The sequence below is a fragment of the Pelmatolapia mariae genome, linkage group LG10_11, assembly GCF_036321145.2.
Source record: "Pelmatolapia mariae isolate MD_Pm_ZW linkage group LG10_11, Pm_UMD_F_2, whole genome shotgun sequence".
NCBI classification, from domain to species: Eukaryota; Metazoa; Chordata; class Actinopteri; order Cichliformes; family Cichlidae; genus Pelmatolapia; species Pelmatolapia mariae.
Window position 1 is genome coordinate 66252341 of NC_086236.1, and position 18645 is coordinate 66270985.

Genomic DNA, 18645 nt, shown 5'->3' on the forward strand with positions numbered 1-18645 from the left:
TGTAAACATCTGTTAATATTCAGAAATACCAAAACATTTAACATGTGGAAAGAATTTCCCCTCATCATAAAACATTCTGGTATCAGAGATGACTTAAAAGTTTGAATCCTGTGTACTTTTATAAGCATGTGTAATAGCATGTTTGTTCATTTTTTTTTTTTTTTACTATCAACTGCTGGACAAATCCTGCTAGACTACAAACAGATATATTCATCAACACCAGAGACCCTTAAAGTTTTTATTTTTTATTTGTTTTATGATATTTTTTTTTTGTAATTTATCAAAGTTTATTTATTATTTATTTATTTCCCATCCGCTGTCACATTTATGTCTCTTTTGACTCAAATTAAGGAAACAAACAGTTTTAAAGCCTTTGGTGATGGTGATGAGCTCCCTTCAGCCACTAGGAGTCACTAAAGCAGCAGTGATGACATCATTGTAGTTCCCGAGTCTGTTTTTGCTGAGATGGACAACCAAATTGAAATCAGCACTGGCAGGTTAAAACTTTGTTATCAGCCCCACAGCCCCCTGAGTTGTCTACTTACAAAAGAAGCAAAAAGTAAAAGTTATCAAATTTACTTTAAATTTCTGAAGAACTGAAATACCTTAGGCCTTTTTTCTTCCTGTGAAAGAAAAAAAAGGAAGATGTCAAGTAAAGATAAATAACTGAAAAATAAAAATAACTCATTTTACTTCATTAAATTAAATTGTTAATGTTTCTTTGGTCATCAACAAATTGCCAATTACTTACTGATATGCACGTTTCCTCTGGGAATGAGCTGCATTGCAGCTCTTCTGGCCAGGAAATGCCAAAATTGGACATCAGTCCCTCACAGTCCCGTCTGGCTTTCTCACAGAATGACCTGCAGGGCCACTGCGCTTGCCCTGCCTCACACTGAGGGGCATAAACCCGACACAGGAAGACGCGTATGTCCACCGAGCACACGGTTTGCACCATGGAGTTGAAGAAGGACATCTTTGTGAATGCTTCTCTTTGGCTTGTGTGTCCCAGAAGATTTGGAATGAGGGTCTGGTTGTAGGACAGACCCTGGCACATTGGTATGGTGATTGGCTCACAGACCCCACCGCTGCTGCTCACTCCATACTGGAGACACAAGTACACAATGTCATTCCAGCTCTGGTTACCTTCAGCATATGATACATTTCTTTCTTTTATAATGATAATAATTTTATAGTGAAACATGGTCTTACGTAAATATGTGCCACAAAAATCCAACTAAAGCCTGAAAAATTTTTAAATACCAAATTATACATAGACTTGCAAATATGATGGGAATATCAGTATGGTGACAGAAAAAAATGGACACATCAGCAGAACAAGACACCACGAAAGGTAATCATGTGCTGTTGTAACTCACTCCTGCTTGTGATGTTAAAAACTGTCTTTGAAGTCCAAATAAATCTGTTTTTGTTGTACGTCTGAAACCTGGACTCATTAGGTTTGACATTTTTTGGTTTGTACAAATCTACAATCAAAACGTTTTTTATACCCTGTGGCCTTAAAGGTGGTTTTTTAAGTATGAAAAAGTATTTTAAAAAATGTAATCTTAGTAGATTGGTTGAGCCATAAAAATGGGCAAATACTACTATGAATATTTTTAGATAATAAATGGGGACAAATGAGATAATCTGTTGAATTTGCACTTTTTTTCTTAAGGCATCTAAGGGCTGCCCATCATCTGTTATGTAAACAGATCACTTATTAAACGAGAAATAATTTCACAGGAAATAGTAGCTTCTGTTGCACTGTATTCCATTACAGTGCATTGGTTTTACTGGTCTAAACTGGGTCATAGGTAGCCCATGACTAAATTGAGTTTGACACGACAGTGTTAGTGTTGTGTCAGACTTACATGCTCACAGGACTCTGTAGTAAATGCTGTACACTTCAGTTCTTCAGGCCATGATAGGCCAAACTTGTTCATCAGTGGCTCACAGCCGGACTTTGCTTTCTCACAGAGAGTTCTGCAGGGAGGACGAGGTTTCCCTGACACACACTCAGGAACGTAGACGGAGCACAATAGCGGCTTTAAGTGGGAGGAGCACCCCACTTTAACAAGTGGAGAAAACTGATGTATCTTCAAGCTTATATCATCTTGGGTTTCTTGCTCAGGCAGCACAGTTTCTGTGTAATGCAGGTCTTTGCAGAGAGGAACGGTGATTGGCTGACATGCTGCAGAGGGTGCTTGACTAACACTGATGACTGGAGCCTGGATGAACAGAAACATAAATCACTTAAATGTCAACAATGCTGGGAAGCACAGTAGTGCAGTGGCTAGCAGCGTCACAGTAAGAGGATTCCAGGTTTGAAGTGTGTAGCTGTGTTGCCCACCCGTGAACCTGAACTGGTAAATAATAATAATAATAATAATAATAATAAACAGGTAATTAAGTGGATGATTAGAAGAATGAATGAACAATGTCATTGCTCATTAGCTACAAATCTGCATGCTCATTTTAACTCTTATTGCCAAAGAAGAGAGTATATCCAAACTATTTTTTTCTGTCCATCCTGTGATACTTGTCTGTCTTGTTCTATCAGGTCTAAGGGTTTGTGAGCAGCCAAAGTTTCCCTTGGCCAAAACTTGGCTAACTAGAGAGCATGCTGGAAGAGTGACTTTACTATGTCTTCATTCTAAGGCAACTGAAAAGCTGTTGTAAAGGGGAAATGTAATGGTTGATCAGTTATTCTAAACTGGCCAAAGGTGTCAATGTGACTGTGACTGGATGTCTGTCTCTTTGTGGAAGCCCTGCGACAACCTGTCCAGGGTCTACTCCCCCCCTGCCACATTGAAGAAGTGGAAGAAAATGGATGAATAAATGTACTATCATTTATTGTCATTAACCAGCACTTACTATTTGATATAGTTACAAGTACAAAAAAGCATATTCCCAAACATATGCAGAGCTGAAACAGATTTGAGCTACTCAGCCAGAAAGGCAAGTGAAAGAGTCAAAGATTTTATCACAATGTGTGCGTCTTTGTCAATATTGTTTATCTTCATATTACTTACATGTTCACAGGACTCTGTGGTAAATGCTTCACACTTGAGAGCTTCGGGCCACTCCAAACTTAAACTTCTCATCTGTGCTCCACAGCTGGACCTTGCATGCTCACAGAGCGTTCTGCAAGGTGGACGAGGTTTTCCTGACACACACTCAGGAACGTAGACGGAGCATAAGAATGGCTTCAGATGAGGGGAGCATCCTGATGTCACAAGTGGATTAAACCGGTTTATTGTTAAGGCTATATTGGTTTCCTGCCTGGGCAGCACAGTTTCTGTGTAAGTCATGTCTTTGCAGAAAGGAACCGTGATTGGCTGACATGCTGAAAGCGGTGTCTGAGTAACACTGATGACTGATGACGCCTGGATGAACACAAACATAAATCTTTTAGTTTATATTTTTAATATTAATGGGAGTATAAAGGCATGCATTCTCTTCTGATATTGGTGCCTTTGGTTTTATACATGAAATTTGATGAAATGAAGAGTCTTAAAGAGGCATTAGAAGAGTCATTGCATTTACATTTCTACATACTTGTGGAATGACTGCATTAATTGACAAATTGTGAAAAACACAAACAGATGAGCTGAATATTAGCCAGGAGATGAGGACAATACCATGAAGTGTTACAATAACTGGATGTTCCCATTTAAAGTTTGTTAATGTCAGTGAAAGGCCTATGCCAAAGCTGAACAGACAATGCAACAATAAATTGTGAAGCAATCCATTAATTAATTGGGTGAAAATGAGACCTTTCGTATGCTCTATTCCACATGTGAGGTGATGCATGAAACATTAAACAGGAAGCACTTTTTCCAGTTAATAATCAGGAAAAAAATATCAAAGATCCACAGTAGCAAAGACTGTGCAGTTTTAATATTGAATATCCCATGATATTGATGCTAAAAGCTGATTAATAAAAAAAACAAACATTCATGATTATGACTGTTGAGTTCAGTCAGCTATATGGCGTTACGTTTGCCAGACAGCGTAAGACGTTACATTCTTATTATTTTATACTCACCCCTACACAGTTGCTCTCAGGTAAAGTCTCACATCGGAGCCTTGTAGGCCAGTACAACCGCTTTGCTCTGAGGGTGGATTCACAGTCTGCCTTGACTTGTACACAGAGAGCTCGGCATGGTTTCAACCTGCTATCGTCCTCTGAGCTGCATTCAGGCACAACAATGCGACACATAAGTTTGGCAACATGCGGTGAACAAGCAGTCTCCACAATCTGACCAATTTGCTGCAGGCTGTAGCCTAGAACTCCCGTTGGATGAAGGGTAGTGGTGTACCCCACACCTTGACAAAAGCTGGCTGTAAATGGCTTGCAGTTTGTCCTGTCATCACTCCTGCTGTGTACCCACTGAAGAGACAGCAAACCCCAAACCACCAAAAACAAATGCTTCATGGCTCGTAGTAAGCTCGAAAACTGTCCTGGATAGTTTAGCAAAGCTTTAGGAGGTTTGAGATCAGTGTGTCTCCAATGTGGAGGTGGAGTATGAGTCCACAAATGGAGTTTCTACACACAAGGCACTGATTTAGGACCACTGTTAAGGTCACATTTAAACAGGTTGCCCAACACAAATAAGAACCAAACTGATCTCAGAGCAGGAGACTGATTCTGAGCTTAGTTGCAAGCAAAACATCTGCTTGTGGTTATGTGCTTTCACGCCTAGGGGTGAGAATGTATTGGCAAACGCTGGCACAATAACCCTGACATCTGGTCAGAAAATAACAAAGTTACAAAGTTACAAAGTAAATGTGAACACTTTACTGTACTCTACTGTCATTGTGACTCAAGTTTTGATTTTACCAGATAAATAACAGGATACTTCATCACACAGCCTACAATATAAAATCCGATGTTACTGAATAGCCTAAGAATCAAATTCGTATTAGTTCTAGTACTTGAAGAAAAACGGTAAGAAAACAAATGTTAAAACCAGCGTGTCTCTTACTGTAAGCCTTAGAGGTGGAGTACGACTCCACCAATGGAGTTTCTACAAGCAAAACTGATTTAGGAGCAAAGCTAAGACCACATGTGAATACAAACCTCATCACTAAATGAGAGCAAACTGGTCTCAGAGCAGCAGTCTTACATCATAGAGATTAAGAGCTTTATAGAAAAACAACACGTGGTTATGATTATGTGCTTTATGGGTGTCTTGCGGGGGCTGAAAATGTGCTGCATAAAACTGTTGTAATAAATTTGACTTTGACCTAAACATGTCCTTGGAATGTTTTAGAAAATAATAACTGCTTTACAAAAACAGCTGTGAACACGTGACGTTTCTGGAATTTTTATTTCGAGAAGAGCGCACTGCTTTACCGGTAAGACAATTAGTTGATAGTCTCATGCAATATGACCTAGAAAAAGACATCACTGCAAAATATGAATGGGTTTCTTGATGAAACAACCTGTTAGGTTATTGTCTGTGTTTAAAGATCATCAATTTCGCTCAATCAACAGAAGTCTGAGAAGTTGTCCAGATGTGTTGTTTGTTGTTTGTTTGCGTTGGGGGTCACTGCCCCAAGTGTTCAGATTACCACGGGGACCATTGATGCCTTCGCCCTCCGCATCTTTTCTCTTCTCCTCTCTCAGCCCAGGTGTTTTTCCAGCTTCTCACGTTCCTTTTCCCTGATGTTACTATCACTTGGTATAGCTACATCTATCACTACGGCGTTCTTCCTCTGCTTGTCCACGACTGCCATGGGCGGTTTGTTAGCTATCATGAGTTTTCCGTGTGTATCTGGAAATCCCACAGGATCTTTGATTGGTCATTCTCAATGATGCATGTCCCATTTTAACTTCGGGATTTCCAGGTCCTGTATATTATGTCAGCAAATTCTAACAACATTGTGGGTTTTTTCTTTTCCTTGGTTTTACTTTTAGAACCTTCTTTTTTTTCCTTTGAAAAGAGTAATTGCATTATTCCCTCCCCCCCAGTTTCTGTATTACCCAAGAGCTGACTAATGCTTGCAGCTTCATGCTAATCTTGCAAATGTGACAAAGTGCTAAGCAGGTAGATATATACATGAATGCAGGTGGTGATCAGTGCAAAAATGGAATGATGCAGTGAACACAGTATAGGCTCATGTGTTTGTGGTGCGAACAGAAAGAAATGTATGTATATATATTTAGTTATGTTTATGTCATTTATGGATAGAGGCGAGCATCAAATAATGAACATATTATATTAACACTTATATTAACACTTAAAATAAAGTAGTGCTGGACTTCAACCCACCTTTAACTTTCTCTATACTGCAGACTGACAGCATGGAAGAGTTCAGCCAATCACAGACCTTTTTCTGCTTCTTCTTCTCCATCTCCAAGGCCCACGAGGAGCTGTCCAGAAAACTTGGGCACCATAATAACTACAGTTTGACCAGCTTCAGTAGCAGTCACCGAGTGAAATGAAAAGTCAAAAAACAGAAAGCGAGTCAGATGACCCTGTTTAGAGTGTTTTCTGTGAGATTATTTACTTCTTCATATCATTCAATGGACAATCAATGATTAACACAGTCATTAGACCACCCGGAATAAAAGGAAGAAAACACAAATAATTTAGAAGTATGCCATAAACCAATAATTAGGCAAATAACTGAATTCTAAATTCACATTTTTATACCCATTTTTTTTATAAACACACTGGACCTCCCTGAGAAGTTAGAAGTAAATCAAGTATAACATTTAACCACTAGAACTGATTTTTCTTTTCAAGAAAGTAAATAACTGTAATTTGGCATATTAATCGAAAATAATGCAATGCATTACCATGCATTAACAATACATTTGAAAATTTATAGATGACAACAATAACTAGATTTTATTATTTAAAATATTGTTTCAATCTTGGGCATACTGATGAATTAACCACTACAGAAATGTAAAAAATGATTGATTATTGATAATTACCAATTATGTTAGTTTAGGGCAGGTTTGACATAAACCTTTTATTAGTTGGTGGACTAATAAATTACTTATTTCTAATTTACGTATTCTGGTCTTTTCTTTTCTCTGTTTGTTTGTGACTGTTTGTGATTCTAATTGTGGACTGGATTTAAAATTTTGCTTCCTGCCAGTAAAGGCTGCTATTCATGCCCTTTCATGCCCTTTTCGCCGCTTTCTCTCCCATAGGGAGTGAGCAAGTAAAAATGGAACCGTTTGCCTTCATATTTTGATTTAGCAGCAGCTTTTACTGAAAAGCAGTGTGTTCTGGTAACCTGAAAGGGCTAACCTGTATGATAGAGAGAAGACAGAGTATGAAAAACTAGTTAATGACTTTTTCAGTACATTAGCAAGGAAAGCTGATGATGGAGAGGGAATGACAGCTCTGAATGAAATGTCCATTCTAATAGATAATGCAAATATTAAAGTATTAAAAGCTTGAGGGGTTTTTCAGAGGGATGTAATAAGTAATAAATGGAACTTCTTTATAAAGCATGGGAAAGAAAGAGCAGGAAGCGGGTCAGATGATCCTGTTTAGAATAAAGTTGCGATAGCAACATAACCCTTAGTAATGCTGCAATAGACTTTGGCTGCTGGGGGTTTACTATGGTCCACTGAACATTTCCTCTTCTTTCACACATTATGTGTATATACACTACTCTGTATTGAATTATGAGTTATTATTGACCTTTGGCTCTCTTTCACCAACCCTTCCACAGCATGTTTTTGGCTTGTCTCTCTCCCCCAATTCCCAAATAGTCCCAAACAGTAGATGGATGCCCCTAACCTGAGACCTGTTCTGTTGGAGATTTCTTCCAGTTAAAAGGTTTTTCCCTTCCCACTGTCATCTGATTGTTAGGGTTTCTCCCTATTATTGTAAGCTCTTTACCTTACAATATTTAGCCACTATTGTAATTTGGCTCTATATAAATACAACTGAATTGAAATTGAATATAATGTATAGAATATAATATAAAGAATTATTATTAAAAATGCATTATTTTTACCTTTGACATTTTATGCACAATTTTCCTATAATACACTTTTATTTTTACAGAGATGGTATTTTTTGTGTTTGAAATTTCTGCTTGAGTTTTAATAAAAGTCACTGCACATCACTGCAACATGGTATTTTTTTACTTATATTTATAAGTTAAAGATAAATACAAGACTAATAAAATATAAACAAAGTATAAACAAAAATCTTTTATTATTGTTGAATTATTCCTTTATCAATCTGGCTTAGATGTCAATTCAAATTATGAATCAGTATGTTTAAGTAAATTCCTAATAATCCTAATGATTATTACTTGATTATTTTAGCTGTACAGCACTTTGGGCAACAGCCCTTGTTTTAAATGTGCTATACGAATAAATTTAACTTTGCATTTGACTCTGTCTGATTTGTTTTCCGAATATCAATATTTCAGTCAATATTTCTTCTGCATGCTATTTACCAAGAGAGAAAAAACTAACAAATGACAAAGCCAAAATAAACAGAAAGTAACCTTTTATATTGTAACAGTCACAATTGATTAAAATGCAATATACAGATTACAGTATGAAACCTTGAAATATGACACTGACATCTGATGATGATGATGATGATGACACTTAGAGCAACACCCAAAAGGACGGGCCTCATTCTTATCTCCCTCTATAAAAACTGTGAGATGCCCTTGAACATTATATCTTCAAATCCTCAGATTTTCCTCAACATCTTTACAGAGGTGAGTACATCATTTTGAGATAATATATGACACTTTAGATCAACAGATTACTAATTAAAAGTTTTAAAAGTTAACATTCAGTCATGTCCAGTAATGCTTATCACTGGGGATGAGGGTTACTTCTCTGTTCAGCCAGTAAAATAAATTCAATATGAAAAACAGTTTACCTTCAAAAGTATACAGAACAAAATTACAGACTCGTGTTTAGGTGTAAACGAATAATACTGAAACTATCGTTCACTCTCCTTGTGTTTTGCTTTTCTTATTTTTTTTGTTTTCACAACATTGTTGAATATAGTATATAGTATTATTTATGTGCTGTGTGGATATCCTTTGAAAAAATATGGCTTAAATGGAGTTTAATGTAAATCATTTTTGTATTCAGTTACAAATAGAAGTGATACTTCAGGCATTGTAAAACTTTCAGTGTTCAGTGGATGAATTTAAACACAGGCACATTCAAATGTGTCTAACCTCACTTCCCTTGGACTTTCTCAGTAGGACATTTGCCATGGAAACACAAATGAGCAAACTGGAAGAGGCAATGGAAGAAGTTCTTGACATATTTAAACAGAAATGCGCAAGGAGCAAAACAATGACGAAACAAGACCTGAAGAGAACCCTGAAAGCAGAGCTGGATAATTGGCTGCGGGTACAACTCATTCTCTTTGTATATCCACCATAAATCCAAATCTAGTCATGATGTGAAAAATATATTTATCAGTCCTTGAGTCTTCATTGTTCCACCATTGTTTTTCAGAACTGCAAGGATAAGACAAAACGTGACAACATCTTGAGTGAGCTGGATGAAAACCCATATGACTGTGTGAATTTTAAGGAGTTTGTTTGTTATGTGACTCGACTGATGACGTGCGGTCATTACTTCTTTCAAAACTAGACTGTTACTGTCAGCTTGTTGCTAACACAGGAATTGGAAATGGGGAAGATCTTAGCTTGTCCGTGTTCAGCAGAAAATATCAACCCAGTTAATATCATTTTTTTGTCATTATACAGCAACTCTTTCACCTTTGTACTGATTGATAACATAAATGTGAATGTATTAAAACTCTCAGAGTTTATATACATGTGTATTTAAATCTGGGTGGTGTGTCTTTTTTGAAAATCATGTTGATTTAACGAGTCTCTGAAATGTTTCTACTGTGTGTTTTATAACAAATCAGTGCTGTTACTGATCAAAAGAGGTGCTATGACACTGGATTAAGAAGAGGGTTCTTGGTCCATATAAAGCTTAGTGTAATACCTCAAACAAATATTTAATAAATATTATAATATTGATAAAAGCTCTTCTAATGATCCTGAGACTGAAGGCTCAGTGGAACTTGGGCTTAAACTTGTTTCAAGTATATGCTCTGTCAATGCACTAATTGTCAATTTAAATGTAACTTTAAATTGTTACAGTTTTTGCAGTTACCTTTAGGTTTTACCAAAAGAGAAGTGTACTTGTAATGAATATGTTTATAATATATTTTGTTGCACTTAATACAACTCTCTATACTTTCCAATTTCTGAGCACAACCACCTGCACTAAAAGTGTCATTGCGGCCCAATTTAGCCCATAAGTAAAAGGGTATAAATAATGTATGAATTATATGTGGTTTGCCTCTTGATCTCATTGTGCTAAGCACAGATCATGGATCCAGCAGAAGGATTGTATTATATGTTATTGTTTCATTCAGCCTGTTTTTTAAATGTAAGTAGTAGAAAATAGGGATTTTTGTGCAATAATGTAGTAACTAAAGATAAAAAGCTGTCAGACAAAGAAATGTTCAAGTAAAGTTCAGTAATGTGCTAATTTGTTATCTAAATAGGTTCCGTCGAGTAGATTGTGTTTCATTTGCCAGTAAGAGCAAGACGTTACATTCTTATCACTTTATCCTCACCTGTGCATACTTGCTCTCAGGTAAAGTCTTACATCATAGCCTTCTAGGCCAGAAGCTGCATTCAGGCACAACAATGCGACACATAAGTTTGGCAACATGCGGTGAACAAGCAGTCTCCACGATCTGAACAAATTGCTGCAGGTTGTAGCCTTGAACTCCCGTTGGATGAAGGGTAGTGGTGTACCCCACACCTTGACAAAAGCTGGCTGTAACTGGCTTGCAGTTTGTCCTGTCATCGCTCCTGCTGTGTACCCACTGAAGAGACAGCAAACCCCAAACCACCAAGAACAAATGCTTCATGGCTCTTAATAAATGGTAAAATGGTAAATGGCCTGTATTTGTATAGCGCTTTACTAGTCCCTAAGGACCCCAAAGTGCTTTACACATCCAGTCATCCACCCATTCACACACACATTCACACACTGGTGATTAATAAGCTCGAAAACTGTCCTGGATAGTTTAGCAAAGCTTGAGGAGGTTTGAGATGAGTGTGTCTCCAATGTGGAGGTGGAGTATGAGTCCACAAATGGAGTTTCTACAAACAAGGCACTGATTTAGGACCACTGTTAAAATCTGATATATATGCATGATTCCCAGGAGGAATAGGAGGAGACGGATTCTGAGCTTAGTTGCAAGCAGAACATCTGCTTGTGATTATGTGCTTTCCCCCCTAGGGGGTGAGAGTGTATTTGCAAAAGCTGGCACAATAACCCTGATATCTAGTTGGAAAAAATCTTCTCTGACAACATTTACAAAGTGAATGTGAACACTTCACTTTACTGCTATGTGTGATTGTGACTCAAGTTTTGATTTGGTTAAATAAATAACAGAATAAAATATCACACAGTCTACAATATAAAATCCAATGTCACTGAATAGCCTAGGAATCAAATTTATATTAGTTCTGCTACATGAAGGAAAACTGTAAGAAAACAAATGTTAAAACCAGTGTGTCTCTTACTGTAAGCCTTAGAGGTGGAGTACGACTCCACCAATGGAGTTTCTACAAACAAAACTGATTTAGGAGCAATGCTAAGACCACATGTGAAACTTCAACACAAAATGAGAGCCAAACTGGTCTCAGAGCAGCAGTCTTACATCGTAGAGATTAAGAGCTATAGAAGAACAACATGTGGTTAAGATTATGTGCTTTATTGGTCTCTCGGGGGGGCTGAGAATGTGCTGCATAAAACTGTTGTAATAAATTTGATTTTGAGCTGAAATATACATACACACAACATATAATAACTGTTGACATACTTTACAAAAACAGCTGTGTGTCTCTGGGTCTATGGGATTTTTATTTCGAGAAGTGCACGCTGCTTTACCAAAAAACGAGATCAGTGCAAAAAAGAATTATGTGAAAAAATGATTTTGATAGAACGAATATAATTCTGTTATAACAAAAACAACAAAATAAAAAAACAAAATAAACCACATAGGGTTATATATATTTGGCATTTCACACACACCCTCACAAATTATAGCTTTAACTTCCATGACAGGTTTGGTGGGACAAAGCTTCTTAAAGTACTGAATGAAAATAACATATTTGATGATTAAGCATCCATCAAGACATATACTGCTTTGACAGTTTGCGAGTCTGGAGCATTGATGTTTGTGTTGTGACAGTGCCAAGGAGGAAAAACCTCAGCAATGACCTTGAATTGCATAAACCTTGAAAGTGTTATAAGGTTCATCGTTCTACAGATTGTTCAGAAGAACACGATTTTGTTCACCAAAACCTTCATGACAGTTTTCAGTCTTCCCAGGAGAATTCAAAACATAGGTCAAATTGTGCAGTGCTCAAAGAAGCAGCAAAAAACTCAAGAGCTACATCTCAGATAGGTTTTAGGAGACATGCTTAATGTTCACGACAGCACAATCAGAAAAAGACTGAACAATTATGGGTTGGTAGAGTTGCCAGAAGAAGACCATTTCTCTCTGAAATATGGCAGCACAGCTTTGGTTTGCAAAGCTGCAACTTAGAACACCACAAGACCTCTGGAACAATGTCTTTTGGACAGACGAGACCAAAGTAGAGATGTTTGGCCAGTGCCATATTTGGAGAAAATCATTGCATATCAACAAAAACACCTCATACCTGCCCTCGTCTGCCACATAAAAACTATGCTTGCCCTCCTTCACAACATTAATTCCTGTCATGTGGTTTTTTTTTCTATTTTTCTTGCTGTTTGGTGGCTCCATCACTTGTCTCTCTACTTGTTGTCAACATGAAATCTACAAGAGAATGTTAAAAAAAAAAAAAAAAAAAAGATAAAAAAAAATCAAATAGTTGCAATCGTGGTTTAGTCAAAGTTTAGACCTGAACCTAAATGAAATGCTGTGGCAGAACCTAGAATGAATAAACCTCAGTGAAACAAATAAATGTTGTAAAGAACAGCAGGACAAAATTCCTCTACAATGATGTTGGAGATGGATAAAGTCATACAGAAAACCAGTACTTCCAGTTATTGCTGCTAAAGGTGGTTCTGCAAGTGGTTGAAGCTAACACTGTGTTTTGTTGGCCTGTGATTGTGTCAGATTATAATTACACAATAAAACAATGTACTGACATTACAGAATGTGTATTTTGAAAAGAAAAACACAATCGGTATGAATGATATGTGTAGTATATAAGACTGAAGTGAAGCAAAAAAAAAAAAAAGTCTTAATGTGCAATTTTACAAAAGCTGTACAAAAAAAACAACCAAACAGCTTTAGGATAGCACATGTTATATGTGTGAGCTTTGAGCACTTTAGTCAGTAAGGCTGGAAAGGATAGTCATGGTAGGGTTTTTGAAGCCAATCCTTAGGAGGATATCTCTGTGGCTTCAACACAGGGGAATCTGAGAGGTTCCGGCTGTCACTTCCGGTGGACAGCTGGAATGCTGCACAATATTATAACAACATTGTGTTTCTGTTGGACAGAGTAGAGTTACACAACTACAGAAAATAAATGAGTTTGTTCTGGAAGAGAAGGGGAGAGACTTTTGGATATAACACAGCACTAAGAACACAGAAAGAATTTACCCCTGTGACCCAATTGTACTGAAAGACTTCAGTAAATCTCCAGAGTGCATCACTTTGTCATGACGCATAAAATGAAGACTGACACCAGAGTTCTGGAAACATGGGTTATAGTTTCAATTATTAAATACTCTAGTTAAAAAAAAACATCGGCAGGGAAAAGTTCTGAATGCCTTTAAGAAGACGTGTGGAAAGATGATTGGACTACACCAGTGATGTCGCAATGAGCTTGACAGCATGGGAAAGTGGAAGTGATGTGGCATAAATAAGCCACCAACACATGGGAAGCAGACAGATGTGTGACTACAGATCTTCCTTATTGAACTTAAAGATAAGCTTTATATAAATAAAATTTATTTGAAATCAAATATAATAAATAGGATATAAAGTATATATATGTAATATAAAGTATTACATTGAACGCAACGTAAACATGTGCAGCAGTAATAGCCATTCAACAATGATGGGAAACATTTTTCTTTTTTTTAATTAGTTTTACTTTTGGTATTATATGCACAATTTTCCAATAATACAGTTTGGCATTGTATCAACATATGGCACATTCAATTATAAGTCCTAATTACTGCACTTTGAGTAATTATATTGAAGTACTACTAAGAAATAAGTATGCTTGTAGTCAATACAGTTATAATTTATTTTCATTGCATTTTTAATTAGCACACTTAATGTACTTCTAATAAACTAAAAAAATGATTAATGCTATATTCAGTTGGGCACTTTCACTGTGACTCTGAGCTGTGGGTAGTGAAAGCAGCAGCAGGAATGTGCTTCCTCTCAAATGTCCTATTTGCTTTCTGAATAGCTTAACTGCCAAGATTTCTTCTGCCTGCTGTTTTCCAGGACAGGGGAAAAATTTAATTCTTTCACCAGGTATCTAGTTGTCCTGTTTTGTAGTGTTGTGTGTTACTCCATCCTTGAGACAATAAAGAAACAGACTCCCAGTCGGTCCGTGATGTTGTTACATGTGTGGGTTCTCATTTGCTAAAAGACAGAATAAAGGCAAACTCTCCTGTCTAAACTAATAAAGTTGCAGCTGTCACATACTATCTCACTTAAGGTGGCCCTATGGAAGAGAAGGCTTCCTTGTTCACCTAGTTTCAGTATACTGTATACACTTCTCTCAGTACCAACACCATATGCATTGGCTGACTTTGACAATATGTCCATATTTGAAAATCAGCAGATTTGCAGATGAGTCGACATTCTTACTTTCAGCTATGGTGGCCATGAGTAATGACCTATAGACTGATCTGAAGGGCAGCTGGTCTCTCCCTTAGATATAGGGTGAAGGACAGAGCCACACAGGAAAAGCTTGAGTTGAAGTGGTTTGGTAATTAGGCAAGGATGCCTCCTAGATTTGATTGGGATTACAATCATTTATACTTTAAACTGCATTGCAATACAAAATTACATTCACACTGTTGAATAGAGGGTATTTTTCCACTGAACAAGGTCAAGCTAATCTCCAAAAGTTGATTCTGTTCATCTGGACGTAGCGTTTTGTGGGAGAAACGTTTCGTCACTCATCCAAGTGACTTCTTCAGTCTCAGCTGACTGCAGGTTTCCCCAATCTTATAAACAGTACATTTGCATAATGACTGAAACCAGCCCACTGAAGGAACAATGGGCTGGGAATTAACTTTTGGAGATTTACTTTCCTGGATGATTGAGAATGCATCAAGAAGGTCAAGCTAAGATCTTCCCCTAGTTTCTGTTCTCCCCAGATGTACCAGACTGTCTCTTAGCTTTGACCTAGGTCAAGCTTACACAAGCATAATCAGAGATTTCAGTTACCTATTCCAGTATGCAGGATGTAACAACATAGTGTTTTGTTTCTTTCTTGTTTAAAAGACCTACATTATACATTTATCAGGTTTCCATGAACAGGTCCTGACGAGTGAATAGTTTTTCGAGTGAACACGGTCAAATTAAACTAATTTTATTCCATCCTCATTTACAGTTGCTATATTACCCAAGAGCTGACTGGGGGGGGGGGGTGGTTTCGTTTCTGCTTTTGTTTCTGTAAAAGTCACTGTATGCCACGTTAACATAGTTTTCTTAATCTGTAAATAAAGGAAACAATTTTATGCCAATGTTTAGTTTGGGTCTGGTATACACTGTATTCTGTATAATTTCATTATCAAGACTAACTAGTGCACTTACTGTAATTATATTTAAGTACTACTAAGAGAGATGTACACTTGTAATAAATACATTAATAGTTTATTTTCATTGCACTTTTAATCAGCACACTTGAAGTAAAGTGAAAAAGTGAAGTTTGCAATCTTCAGTTTGGTACTTTCACTGTTAATCTGAGTTGTCGGTTGTGATCGAAAGAATTAGTTGAACAAGCAGCAGAAATGAGCTTCTGACTACAGTGTGGAACCCGTACTGACATCTGATGATGATGACACTTACAGCAACACCCAAAAGGACGGGCCTCATTCTTATCTCCCTCTATAAATACAGTTAGATTCCTTTGAACATTATATCTTCAGATCCTCTGATTTTTCTCAACATCTTTACAGAGGTGAGTACATCATTTTGTTGCAATATATGGCACATCAGTTCAACAGATAACTGATTATTAGTTTTAAAACTTAATATTCAGTCATGTCCAATAAGGCTTATAGCACTAGAGATGAGGGTTACTCCTCTATGCAGCCAGTAAAATAAATTCAATATGAATAACAGTTTACTTTCAAAAATATACCGAACAGAATCTTGTTTATGTGTAAATGGATAATACTGAAACTATCGTTCACTCTTCTTACAGTAAACTTGCTCACTTTGTTTTGAAAATATTTTCTTATTTATAGTTTATTTTAGATGTGCTGTTTTGACATCCTCAGAATGAAATATGGATTAAATGCAGTTTAATGTAAATAATTTTTGTATTCAGTTACAAATGAAAGTGTTCATAGGATACTTCAGGCATTGTAAAACTTAAGCTCACTGTATGCATTTGAACATAGGCACATTCAAGTGTGTCTAACCTCACTTCCCTTGGACTTTTTCAGTAGGATATTTGTCACAGAAACAAAAATGGGCAAACTGGAAGAGGTCATGGAAAAACTTCTTGATGTATTTCAGCAAGGTAACCCAAAAGACAAAAAAATAAAGAATGCAGACCTGAAGAGAATCCTGAATAATGATTTGGAAAAATGGTCGAAGGTACAACCCATTCTTGTTGTACATCTATAAATCAAACCATGAATCCAAATGTAATGATGATGTGAAAAATATATCAGTCCTTGTTTTTTCATTGTTCTATAATTGTTTTTCAGGACCACCCGGGCAAGATAAAAAACTTCTTGGAAAAGCTGGACAAAAACCCAGGCAGTAGTTTGGATTTTGCGCAGTTTGTTCACTATGTGACTCAGCTGATGATAGCTTGTGATAGCTACTTTAAAAATTAGACTCCTGCACATGTAGCTTAAACATTAGCATGTTGCTAACACAGAAAGTGGAAATGGAGAATATCTTAACTTCACTCTGTTCAATGAAAAATACCCTCCACTCAACCCTTTTTACTGTATTGTTGTAATGTAACCATAAAAGCACAAAATATGCATCTCATCACATAAGTCTTTGCCCCCCCCCCAAAAAAAACAACCCAAAAACAAAACTAAATGATACTGTAATTTCTTTGTATGTCAAACAGCCTATAATTTTTTACTCCGCAATACAGCAACAACTCTCAACCCAGTTAATATCATTTTTTTTGTCATTATACAGCAACTCTTTCACCTTTGTACTCATTGATAATGTTAATATGAATGTATTAAGACTCTCAGCGTTTATATACATGTGAATGTAAATCTGGTTGTGTGTCTTTTCTAAAACCATCTTGATTTATTGAGTCTCTGAAATGTTTTCTGTGTGTTTTAGAACAAACCAGTGCTGTTGCTGATCAAAAGAGGTGCTATGACACCTCTTAATCATGCAGATGATTATGAAGAGGTCTTGTATACATAAACCTCAAACAAATATTTAATAAATATTATGATACTGGTAAAAGCTCTTCTAATGATCCTGAGACTGAAAACTCAGTAGAACTTGGGCTTAAATTTGTTCAAGTATATGCTCTGTCAATATGCTAATTATCAATTTAAATGTAACTTCAAAGTAGTAGTCTTTTTGTGGTTACCTTTAAGTACTACTACAAAAGAAATGTACTTAGATTTAATATAAAATATATTTTTTCCACTTAACACAACTCAATATACTAGAAATGTTGTTGTTGGTATCATAGTAAATTTTTAGTACATGAAAATATACTATTGTTCATAGAGTACGAACACCTACAGTCCTATGAAAAACTGAGTATACCCTTACTCTGTTTACAGGAATTAAGACGGTAAGAGTCCAGGTTTTGCTAATTAAACATAATTGATAAGTCAGCCAGCAGCAATGTGACCACCACTATAAAAGTAGAGGTTCTGGTAGTTTTCTGATCTGGACAATTCAAGTGTATAACATAATACAACTATCTTCTCAGTAGTGGAAACATTGCATTTGACATTATCTGCCTCTTTGCTAAGATTTTGGCTAATACAGTATTCTTGACAAGTTTCGGTCTGGCTTTCATAGAGCTCATTCTACTGAAACAGCTCTTCTTAGAGTCTCCATTTTGACATTTTGAAGCAAAACAATTCATGAAAATGTTCTATTTTTCTTATGTTGCTCCTATGTCAGCCTTTAATACATTTTGCTTGATAGGTGGAAATATCGGGTCGGTGTATCTGGATCTGCCTTAGAGTGGTTCTCCTCATATTTGTCTGAAAGACAAGTACAGGTCATCTTCCACCTCCCTAACCTATGGTGTGCCACAAGGTTCTGTATTGGGGCCTTTATTGTTTCTAATATATCTACTTCCTCTACAGCATATTTTGAGCACCTTTAAGGACACTTGCTACCACTGCTATGCAGATGACATTCAGTTATACATTTGTTTTAAGTCCCAAGATGTTTCTAA

General features: G+C 36.6%; 1 protein-coding gene and 1 long non-coding RNA gene across 2 annotated transcripts; one reads left to right on the plus strand and one right to left on the minus strand.

Annotated features, from left to right (window-relative positions):
- Positions 1–575: 575 nt before the first annotated feature.
- On the minus strand, positions 576–4441 carry LOC134635533 (atrial natriuretic peptide-converting enzyme-like). The gene is made up of 5 exons (XM_063484910.1): positions 4052–4441; positions 3036–3389; positions 1875–2231; positions 752–1105; positions 576–623 (listed from the first exon to the last, which is right to left on the minus strand). Exons 1-5 carry the CDS (start codon positions 4439–4441, stop codon positions 576–578), a joined length of 1503 nt encoding a protein of 500 aa, XP_063340980.1.
- Positions 4442–16169: 11728 nt separating this feature from the next.
- Positions 16170–17303, plus strand: LOC134637789 (uncharacterized). The gene is made up of 3 exons (XR_010095174.1): positions 16170–16197; positions 16688–16841; positions 16955–17303. It is a non-coding gene; the product is annotated as an uncharacterized LOC134637789 (long non-coding RNA).
- The last annotated feature ends 1342 nt before the right edge of the window (positions 17304–18645 follow it).